Below are 12,216 nucleotides of genomic sequence, written 5' to 3'. Positions count from 1 at the left end.
AGTATTCTTTATTTAAAATGCATTTACACTGTTTTTTCAGACCCATATATCTTTGTACCCCCCAAACTATCTTTTAAAAATATATGGATTTCAGCCACAGGTGTGACTGAAAAAACATATATGTATATGGATTAAAAGTTCTGGAAGATACACAAGTTGATGACAAAAATGACATGAAAGTCAAATATTAGGGGGAAAAAAAGATTTAGAAAAGATGAGAAAATAATATATATCCAAATTCTAAGTTGTTGGGTGGGAGGTACTTTGATAAACTCCCTTTAATAGAATCAACATCAGACATTAGGGCTCAAAAAACATTGTTCATCTTCCAAAACATTCACCTTGTTTGTTTTTGACCAGCTGGAATTTCGTTTCTCTCTCAACCCAGATCCTATCCATTCTTCACTGAATGCTTGTTGGGAACATAGTCTACAAACCCTCTGCCTACGGACAAGCTCAGCATAAAATGCCTTTTAAAGAACTATAACATTTGGCTCAGGACACAGACTAATGAAAATTGTCTAGATCTTGTGATGTAAACAATGCCCACTAATGACAGAAAACCCACCCAAGAGGCAGCCATGAAGAGTTGGTATAAAAGCATCCTAACCCTACCCAAACATTAACTTCAGTATGTTTCTATCTACCTACCACTTCCTTAAAATACTCTGAATGCCTGTTATAATGTCTACCCAGATCTAAGCTAGTGGTTTTGCTAATAACTTGATTTTTAAAAGTGAAAACAGTTTACATTATCATGATTTCCTGTATTAAAGGTAAGCCTCTCTGGCACATGGTTGATAAAATACTGTCATACACATGAAATTCATAGGGCATGCACATACTTTGTGTGCTTCAGTTTTGCATGACCCCACGATTGGAACTACAGTTGCATCTGATTATCATGAGGCATGGAATCAGCACTGTGGTAGGATATGAACTTTAACACAAAGCACTAGTGTCTTCAATTACCAGCATATCTAATGTCCAAGAAGAACAGTTTGAAGCATTCTTAAGAGACAAACAGAAGAACTTTAAAAACCACTAATCAGTATTATTCTCTCTCCTTCTTCTAAAGTTAGAAGGACATAAGAATGAACTTGTGATTATGTTTCTGACCTAGCTTTAAAGCTTATTCTTCAAATAAGGTTAAATCACATTTTCAAGGGGAAAAAATGAAAGAATAAACCCTTTCTTGTTAGGAAAAACACCCACTGTTGGGGAGGGAAGCACATATTTCAAGTGTATAATTTTTATACATTTATAAATCTTAAAGAATGCTGAAAAAAGATTCAAAGATTTAGAGGTAGACAAAACTGAATGAAACCCTCATTTTTGCAGTTGAGAGCATGTGCTTCCCATTAAACTACACTATTTGCCCCAGAAAAATAGAAAAGTGATTTCAATAAACTGAACAGATGTAGCAGGAAATTTTTATGTTGCAATTTTTTCTAGTAATAAAACTGTGACAGCATAAATAATATGAATCCTCCCCCACCTTTTTTAAGCCAGTTTATCTTTTCCATTTAATCCCTATTTCCATCAAATTTCCCCTTATTTCAGTCCCTATGGACCTTTACTCAGAATTCTTACCAGGACTGTGAGGTCGCCACCTCTCTCCATCCCTCCTTGATCCAGCTAGTCGCCAACCTCCATCTTCATCTTCTCCATTTTGTTCCTCTCTAAAGATGCGCCAATTTTCACTTTCTGAGCGTATAAATTCATGCTTTCTCCCTACTGATGCTGGTCCACCTTCCTCAAAATTTGGTCTCCCTATAAAGAAAATAATATGGTAAGTAACCATGAGCCTCTGCCAGTAAAGATTTTGAAAACAAACTTCACAGTTCAAATCAAGCTTTCCTGCAAATGTGTCCATTTCAATATTCAGGAAAAAATCACTAAAATAACTGTGGGTATTTGCATATATTATTAGACACATTTCTTAAGGCTGAATGTTCACAGACTGTGCAATTATTTTTTAACAAAAATATTATGTACAGTTTTTTTTTTTTTTTTAAAAAGCCATGCAATGGAAAGTCCATCTTCCTACACAAGACCCTCACAGTCATATTCCCCAGAAGTAACCATCATCAAGTTTCTTATAAAGTCTTCCAAACACTGTCTGTGGGTACACTTACACATGTATACATAGCTCCCTCATCCACACGCACAAACGCCACCCTCTGGATGTTATAAATGTTGTTTTGTTTGCTGTTTTCACTAACACTGTATCTTGCCAATCCCTCCTTACCAGCACATACTTTTTAAAATTATACGATATTTTTCATTATACAACATACTTTATATAACCAACACCTACTGGTGATTCTGCCTAAACATGGTATCTGTACATGTCAGGCCCTCTTTTATTCCAAAACAGATTATAAACTGAAAAGTAGGCCGCATGGTGGCTCACACCTATAATCCCAGCACTTTGGGAGGCCGAGGAGGGCAGATCACAGGTCAGGAGTTGGAGACCAGCGTGGCCAATACAGTGCAACCTCGTGTCTACTCAAAACACAAAAATTAGCTGGGTGTGGTGGCAAGTGCCTGTAATTCCAGCTACTCAGGAGGCTGAGGCAGGAGAATCACTTGAACCCAGGAGGCGGAGGTTGCAGTAAGCAGAGATCGTACCGCTATACTCCAGCCTGGGCGATAGAGCGAGACTCCATCCCCCACTGCCCCCCAAAAATAAAAATAAAAATTGAAAAGTAGTATAACCTCATTTACTCTAGCACCTAATACAATACAGGCATACCATAAATTGCTTTTGAACAAAATTCAAAGTTAAGGTATATCTAACTTAATATCTAAAAAGTTACATTAATGTCAAGAGAGCCTGGTACAACAAGTAAACTAAACTGCTATTTTAAAAGGACAAGATCATCCTAAATTGTGCAAACAAATTATTCAGTCACCATTCCACATGTGCTAACATATATAACTCATAACATTCATAAAATCTCACATCAAAATAGTTGGAAATCCAGAATAACATACATTGATGTCCTCAGTTTATGACAATAAAAGTTCATGTTCTCGTAATGACAAACTCAATCCTTTTAATTAATCTATACTAAAAGTGAAAAAAAAATGGCCGGGCGCGGTGGCTCAAGCCTGTAATCCCAGCACTTTGGGAGGCCGAGACGGGCGGATCACGAGGTCAGGAGTTCGAGACCATCCTGGCTAACACGGTGAAACCCCGTCTCTACTAAATAATACAAAAAACTAGCCGGGCGAGGTGGCGGGCGCCTGTAGTCCCGGCTACTCGGGAGGCTGAGGCAGGAGAATGGCGTAAAAACCCGGGAGGCGGAGCTTGCAGTGAGCTGAGATCTGGCCACTGCACTCCACCCTGGGCGAAACAGTGGGACTCCGTCTCAAAAAAAAAAAAAAAAAAAAAAAGAAAAAAAAAAAGAAAAAAAAATTGAACAACAGCATATGAAAATGAGATTCTAATTTCTGGTCATTCTGTTATATTCCATCTTACATATATTGAGATTCAGCATCCTGCTTGCCCATATGGTTGTTAGTCTGCTACTAAGGTATCATTCTATTGAAAGATAAAATATCTTGGAAGAATGGGAAGACATGATCTGCTGCTTTCTTATTGTGGTGGGCAGCCTCTAAGAGCCCACCAACAATCCTAGCCTGCTGATCTCTGTGGAATCCTCTACCTCTAATTATGAGCTGGACTAACAGAACGCAGCTGAAGTGATGAGATGCCACTTACAATATTAAAGACGACTGCAGTTTCCATCTTGGACACTTTCTCTGAAGGACACTAGTTGCCATGTAGTGACACAGACCTTGTGGAGAAGCTCGCATGGCAAAGAACTGAGGCTTACCACCAGAAACACGAGTGAGTCTGGAAGTGGATGGAACCCCAGTTGAGCTTTGAGAGACTGCAGCATGGGCTGACACCTTGAGTGCGGCCTTACAAGAACCCTGGGTCAGAACCACCCAGCTAGGATAAGATGTTTCTAGATTCCCAACCCACAGAAACTGAGATAATAAATGTTTGCTGTTTTCAACCACCAGGCAAGGGTTTTATTATCTATGACCTTGCTCTTACCTGCAGGATGTGTCTGGAATGTCAGAATTATATTCTGGCTTTCCTTGGTTTATTAGTCCATTTTGCATGGCTATAAAGGAATACCTGAGGCTGGGTAATTTAAAAAAAAAAAAAAAAAAAAGTCTATTTGGCTCATGATTCTGCAGGCTATACAAGCATGGCACCAGGATCTGCATGGCTTCCAGTGACACCTCAGGAAGCTGTCACTCGTTGTGCAAGGTGAAGTGAGAGCAAGTATGTCACGTGGTGAGAGAGGGAACCAGAAAGATGACAGAGATCCCAGACTCTTGAACTCATTACAGTGGGGAGGGGACGAGGGATCCACCCTCATGACCCAAACACCTCCTACCAGGCCCCACCTCCAACACTGGGGATCACATTTCAACATGAGATCTGGAGGGGACAAACATCCAAATTATATCACCTGAGAAGTCATAATCTAAATCTATTGTGGCTATTATGTAATATCTGATATATCAAAAACTATATTGCAGCTTTTAGAAATTATTTTGTGTAAGTAGCTAGACCCTCAGGCACATGCCACCACACTCAGCTAATTTTAAAATTTCATTTCATTTAATTTTTGCAGAGATGGGGGTCTTGCTATGTTGTTTAGGTTGGTCTTGAACTCCTGGCCTCAAGTGATCCTTCTGCCTTGATCTCTTAGTAAATTATGTAGAACGGCACTTCTGCATAATTTATTCAGTTTCTTCACCACATATTTCCAACTGTTGCCCTAAACAGGCTGTTTAAAAATGTGATCATGTTATGAGAAAATCCTATCCATTGAATTTCAGGGATGCTGAATTTCAGGGAGCTAAATTTTTGAACCTTGTATGTAATTGTTACTGGTACATAAGTAAACTTTATTGACACTACAAGTAAAAAAAAAAGATCTGAGGCTGGGCGTGGTGGCTCACACCTGTAATTCCTGCACTTTGGGAGGCCGAAGCAGGCGGATCACCTGAGGTCAGAAGTTCAAGACCAGCCTAACCAACATGGAGAAACCCCGTCTCTACTGAAATACAAAAAAATCAGCCGGGCATGGTGTCGCACACCTGTAATCCCAGCTACTCGGGAGGCTGAGGCAGGAGAATCACTTGAACCGGGTGGCAGAGGTTGCGTTAAGCTGAGATCGTGCCATTGCACTCCAGCCTGGGCAACAAGAGTGAAACTCTGTCTCAAACAAACAAACACACACACCCCTAGATCTGACTTAGTAAACTAAAAAAAAAAAAGAAGTTATTATGTGTAAATAATCACCTAGAAACAAAATTTAAGCTCCTTTATAGAAATTTCTGAACAAGTATTGTTCAAAATGGGTTGAACCAATATTCATGTAGAATGGTTTGGAACTAGTATTCATGTAAATTCAGGCTACTTCATTCTCCACAACACCTCCACCCCCTCCTTCACAAATGAGGAAATGGGTCTTCACTAGTGAAGGTGTGCAGATAAGAACTGGAGCCAAAAAAAAAGAATAAAAAACAAAATACTTAAAAAATAAATAAAAGAAACAAAAATAATAAACAAAACAAAACAAAAAATAATTGGAGCCAGAATTTGAAACCAGGTCTAATGACTCCAAATCTCATCATTCTTTCTTTGGTGTTGCTTTCCTCTTTATCTTCAAATTTTCTGCCTCAAATCCTTTTTGAAACAAGGAATGTAGAATTGGTCATTCAAACTTTATGAGCTACAGGTTTTCCAACAGTTTGAGAATCACAAGGTTGTTTTAAATTTGTTTCTCTTTTGTTAGTACAGCCACATTTTTCATCAAGCCATGTAAGTTCTGCCTCCAGGGGCCGTGCTCATTTTCATAAGGGTGAAAAGACCTTAAGAACTTTTAAATGGACTTCACTCATCTCCCCACCTCTTTAAGAAAACATTTTTTAAAAGTACACTAATCACAAATGTCAAAGAGTTTTCATAAAGCAAATACATATAGTTTAACTACCACCTTAGATTTTTAAAAAAAGATTTTAAGGAGCCTCAAAAATCTTCATGTGTCCTCCCAAATCAGCCCTTCCCAAGATAAACACTATCCTAGTATCCTAGTATCTAGCACCAAATATTAGCTTTGTCTGCTTTTAAACTTTTTAATAAAATAGAATATTCACTTATATCTGGCTTCTTTTGCTGAACATTATGAAAGACTCATTCTCCCTGCACGGTGGCCATGCTAATCTTCTCTGTATCGCTCCGATTTTAGTGCATGTGCTGCCGAAGCAAGCACGGGAGATTCATTCTCATTGTTACAGGGAATATTTTGGTCTTTTACATTGCTATGCAGGATCTCACTGTATAAACAAACCACACTGTATTACTCTTATTCTACTGCTTAGAGACATTTAGGTTGTTTTCTACCTTTTTGCTATCATAAGAATTGTGCTTCTATGAATATTCTTGGACATGAGTTTGGTAAGTATATGTTTGGATTTCTGTTGGCTATATATTTAGCATCAATACTGCTAGGTCGCAGTATGCTCAACTTAGTTTACTACTACTAAGTATTTTTCCAAAGAAATAGTACTACCAGCCAGGCATGGTGGCTCGTGCCTGTAATCCTAGCACTTTGGGAGGCCAAGGAGGGAGGATCACTTGAGTTTAGGAGTTTGAAACCAGGCTGGGCAACATGATAAGACCTCATCTCTATATTTACCTATAATTTTTAAAACGTAAAAAAATTTTTAAGAAAGAAATAGTACTAATTCACCATTTGTTTGCTTGTTTGTTTTACTCAAACCTCTAGCAATCATTAAATGACTCACTCCTTTACAGACAAACACAATTAGAGACACAGGATTAAAAACAAAGATAAGGCTCAGACACAGCACCTGATCTCCAGGTCCATGGACACACAGGTAAATAAACAACCTAATTCAGCTGACAAAATGTGTTAATATATCTCATCTGATCTTCATAATAACCACAAGAGATTAAGTCAACCATCATTAACTCTCTTGCTTCTGCAAGGACAGTGATACCTGTAAGGTGGTTCCAAGGCCACACAGCTGAATCATAACCAAATCAGAAACAGAACCTAGGCAGTGTTCAAACACCTAACCTATGGTTTATTTCTACACTAAATGATTCTTAATGGTTCACTCATAAATTTGACCCACCGGAAGCAGCCAGAAATTCTAGAGAAACTGAAATGGGAAGAAGGAGATCTGGGATTTAAGTATAACAAGCTAAAAGGGCAGTAGACAAATCATGCATGGTACATCTTGGGGAAAGTGTCAACATCTCTAAAAAGGGGAGACATAGAACTAAATTTGTTTTCATCTTCCCACAGAATGATTTCAAAATGTATGCTCCTGAAAAAAAAAATGGTTAAGACCAACCTCCTCAATATAAAAATTTTATTCTAGAAATTATTTAGAAGGTGACTTCAAACACAGTCATAAAAACGCACATTTCCAATTACTACTACTATAACTAAAAATTATACTGTATCTAAGCGATCCCCTAAAATATTAAAATAAATCCCTTCTAACCAAATTGATTACAGATTTACTTGTGTAAATTTGGATGGGTGGGTGGGAGTGCCAAGGAGACCGTCATCTTTGTAATTTGAATTTAAAAAAATAGATATGTATATGTATTCCTGATATAATTTAAAATAAATAATAGGTCAGGCATGTTGGCTCATTCCTATAATCCCAGCACTTTGGGAGGCCAAGGCGAGCAGATCACCTGAGGTCAGGAGTTTGAGACCAGCATGGCCAACATGACAAAACCCAGTTTCTACTAAAAATACTAAAAATTAGCCTGGCCTGGTAGTGTATGCCTGTAGTACCAGCTACTCAGGAGGCTGAGGCAGGAGAATCACTTGAACCAAGGAGATGGAGGTTGCAGTGAGCCAAGATTGCACCACTGCACTCCAGCCTGGGCAACACAGCGAGACTCTGTCTCCAAAAATAATAATAAAATAAAAATAAATAAATGATAAATATTAGTCATTCATGGGCAGTTTAGAAGATGACCTCTAAGTTCCCTTCACGTCTAAAAATTCCAACAATTCATAGTAACGAAGACTAAACTGAGTGAGAGTTACATGGCCCTTCCTCAGCATTCAAAATCAAAGGCTTCCTCCTTCTGTAACGTCAGCACCATGACTAAGTCGACTAACCAAATACTGTATTTCAGTTGACTTATTTTTAAAATCTTAACAGATTTACAAACAAGATGATTTTAAAGTAAACCGTATTGAATTATTTACAAACTCATGCCTGGACCAAATATTCCTAATCTACAGTCAGTGAATGAGCTCAGGGCTGTGAAGCCTTGCACTGGAAGTGCACTCTGTGCTGGCGTGCTTTCTTCTTCTTTGAGGGAAAAGGGTCTACGGCTTTCATCAGAATTTTAAAGGTGTCTGTGACCCTCAAAAGGCAAAGAAACACAAATTTTAAATATCTTTTTTTCCGTTCAATACAGCAAACATGACTATGAGGAAAACGTATATTTTATGTCCTTATTAAAAGCAAATTGTGTAAAGGTGCTAAAATACATACGTACTACATATATAAATAATTTTCCCAGTGGTAATAAACACTTGGTTGTTACAATCTCAGCGTATTAAGTCCAAATAGGATTCATCTAAAAATTAAATTAAATTAAAATGCAGTGTTGGTTTTTGCCTGGTCTAACTGAGTGGACTTCCTAAGGAGAAAGAGCAGTAAAAGGGCACCTGTGTGCATGTTTGACCCACGGCCAAAAATAGTGTTTATGGAAAACTTCAGATGGAGCAAAGAGGCACTCAGCCAACAAAATCTACAGCTGTGAGACTTGGAGCTTACAACTGCCCAATCTCCACAAGCAAAAGTGGAATTATGGGACAGACTTTGAAGCTTGTTTATGTACAAATTTTTTAAGGAGTGACTTTGTATTACTCTATTCAGATATATATTCTCTGATCAACACCAAAAAAATATTCTAATACCAAAGTAAACAGTGAAAGGGCATCCCACCCAAGTGTTGATATTTACCACCCTTCTCCCCTACAATTACTTATACACAAAACTCACGGTGGCTAGGACAGAGCAGTTTAAATTCTATACCAAGAGAGTTACAACTTTCTCCCTGAGGAATAAATAACCTGCTCAGCTGGTTAATATGAGTCCTGAAAAAACAGTAGAGACTGTAGAAGCTGCAGTGTATCAGAATCTCAGAAAAAGGTCCTCAGGCCATTTGAATATGTACCATAACCCTACAGCCCTCATGCTCAGCTGTCTGCTGGTACACACCCAGAGGCTGCCTGAAATCTGTGGGAAGGCAATTAGTAGTTGGCTTGGACATGTGGAAATGGAAAGAGACTACACATCTTCAAAAGAAAGCTAAGTACACTATGTAAGCAAGAACATGGAGACCAGGGCTAAAGTTTTAAAGCTGTGAGATTACCTATTTACATAGGCCAGAAATCACACTCCAACTGAAGATGTTATTGTTCTCAAGAAAAATGTGATACATTTATAGATATATAGTGAATTATTTCAGTCGGAAAGAAAATCAAATGTCTTTAGGGACAGAGGACTAGATTTAATATAGAATAATTTACCTGGTCTTGGAACCTTGCTTAACTTAATCATTATAATTTTGGAGACACAATCCATCAATCTATTAACAGGTATTTAGCATTTATGTTCATTCACAGAAGAAATGTTTTAGAGCCATCTCCAATTACCTTACTGTAAAACAGCTACAACAGAAATAACAAATTGTCTAGATGGGAAGGACCATGAGTTTTTGGGTGAAGGTGGCATATCATCTGTGCCAATATCCATGTCATCTCAGTGAAGGAGCCCCAGGAAATACCACCCCAAAATATGCTGCTTTGGTATGCTCATTACTGCAAACTGAGAAAACTTGAGGAACAGCAAGTACAGGGAGGGGCCTTCTCTGATGCCCCCTTAACTCAAAAAATGCCTTTGTCCCCTCCCTAGAATTTCATCAATCAGGGAAGATTAACCTTATCACATAAGAGATTAAAAGGTCCAGTAACAATCTTCCTCAAGTTAATTTTTAATACCTGAAAGACTTTGTCTCAACTTGACGACTTTTGTTCATCATACATTTCCTCCCCTCATTTTCCCATAGCGTGTCAATACCTTCCCCCAGGACCTCCATATCCCTATTCCAATGCTATAAGAACTTCAATCACCTGGTCCTTCCTCGAGTCTCATGTTTTGTGGGACTCTTGTGCATAAGCATGTAAACTGTTTTTCTTCAGTTAAGTCTACCTACTGTTGGTTTATATTTTGGACTCAATTATTCAAACCTTCAAAAGGAAGAGAGAAGGTCTTCTCTTTCCCCTACACCAGCTAACCTGGTAACTTCAACCAGAAATGACTTTAAATGCTCAGGCTATTGTAATGGGAGTGCTATGCTCCTGAGTGGGCACTTCAGAGCTGGTCTATAATATTCACAGTTAGCAGTTAGGAATCACTGTTTATAGACCATAGCAAGACTTTCAAATTGTAGAAATCCAGAAATTAGAAAGCTTCACTTAAAGACATTTCCTTCTTAATTGAAGATCATTTTGCCAAATCATTTTTGTCTCAATATATTGAAACCAAGTATACTATGTAAAAAGACTTTTAAGTTTAATAAAATCCTTATCTATCTTGCCCACTATAATATGTATTCTCAGGCCAGGTGAAGTGGCTCATGCCTGTAATCCCAGGACTTTGGGAGGCTGCACTGAGAGAACAGCTTGAGCCCAGGAGTTCAAGACCAGCCTAGACAACACAGCAAGACCCTGCCTCTACAAAAAAATAAAAAATTAGCCAGATGTGGTGGCATTACTACAGGGGTGGGGGATTAGGTGGGAGGATCACTTGAGCCTGGGAGGTCGAGGCTGCAGTGAGCTGTGATCACACCACTGCACTCCAGCCTGGGTGACACAGCAAGACTCTATGTCTAAAAAAATGAAAATAAAAAATATATAATGTATATTCAAAACACATGACAGATACACTCAAGTGCTTCTGCTTCCTATAAGCAGGATTATGCTATACTTGTTCTAGTATTTTTTTGTTGTGTTGTTCTGTTTTTCTTCAATTAGTTAGCTGGGAATTGATATACATTATAATTCCTACCAGTGCAAGCAGGGAATGAGCATCACACCACAAATCCCTTCTTTATACTTTACCTTCCCTAGTTCTGAAGGTCAGTATTTCTAAATGCTGTGTCTGAACTTGTGTTGAAGTATTTGGTATTAATAAAACAAAGAAGGAATTAATATATTTTTTAAATGGGGGGGGCGGGACGGAGAGGATTCTACAAAGGCGGATTTCACTTTCTAAGTAGCATTATATTAGTCTACATTAATAATTTTCCCAGCAGGCCTTCCAAGATTTTACTTTGAACAATCACAGTCTTTGTTTCTCAGATCCTCTTACATGTGATCTGAGGTCTGGTCAAAGTTTTAAAATCAGCAGCTAACGGAGGAGGAGAAAAGTACTGTTCACTAAGGCATTGCACAAAGCCATATCACAGCACGTTTCAGGATTCCGACAAGCTGGATCACATTTTCCAGCTAAACGCTATTTCAGTGTTGTGTTACATTTTCTGTACACTGTACACTACGTTTTATTAATACTATACTTCATCACACTGATCAGGGAAACATCTCCTAAACATCACTAAAATAAGCCTTAAGAAAATTCTTCAGTTCTTTCACACAGGTGTGTATTTTTTAAAGTGTCAGGTGCAGAACAATTAATTTTATTTCTATTCAAGGTCTTTGCATACAGCCTTAAAAAAAAAAAAAAGTTTGTTTCCTAAGCAAAAAAATAAAAGATTTCAGATAACTAAATTATCTATATTACTAGTTCTGGAACTAATGGTAGCCATTCTGATGACACATGAGAAGAAAACTAAGAACATCAATGCATTAATTTATGCCAATAAGTCTTTATCCAAATAAATCTTCCCCAAACACATGGTGGAAAAAAAAGAAAAAAGATTAGTAAAGGAAGTATCTCACACTTCAACATGCTATATAAGGAAAGACGGCTGAGAATAAATCTTGCAGGGAATTTCATCCCTTTGAACTTTCAAATAAACTCTTAAGTAAGATTATGCAAACTTACTAAAGACCGGTCCTGATTAGAGGGAAAAAATGCACCCCTTCTCCAAGT

At 38.0% G+C, this 12,216-nt stretch overlaps 1 protein-coding gene and 1 pseudogene across 12 annotated transcripts in view; both read right to left on the bottom strand.

Annotated features, from left to right (window-relative positions):
• The window catches only part of GIGYF2 (GRB10 interacting GYF protein 2), a 165,486-nt gene that overhangs the window by 70,833 nt on the left and 82,437 nt on the right, over positions 1-12,216 (bottom strand). For all 12 annotated transcript variants that reach the window (XM_065526255.1, XM_065526261.1, XM_065526260.1 and 9 more), the window contains one exon: positions 1,594-1,773. In XM_065526255.1, the coding sequence (XP_065382327.1) occupies positions 1,594-1,773 (180 nt within the window). The remainder of the gene's footprint in view (positions 1-1,593; positions 1,774-12,216) is intronic.
• Positions 6,214-6,308, bottom strand: LOC123568129 (U6 spliceosomal RNA; annotated as a pseudogene).

This window comes from Macaca fascicularis, chromosome 12 (genome assembly GCF_037993035.2).
Source record: "Macaca fascicularis isolate 582-1 chromosome 12, T2T-MFA8v1.1".
NCBI classification, from domain to species: Eukaryota; Metazoa; Chordata; class Mammalia; order Primates; family Cercopithecidae; genus Macaca; species Macaca fascicularis.
This window is presented reverse-complemented; position numbering and strand designations above follow the sequence as displayed.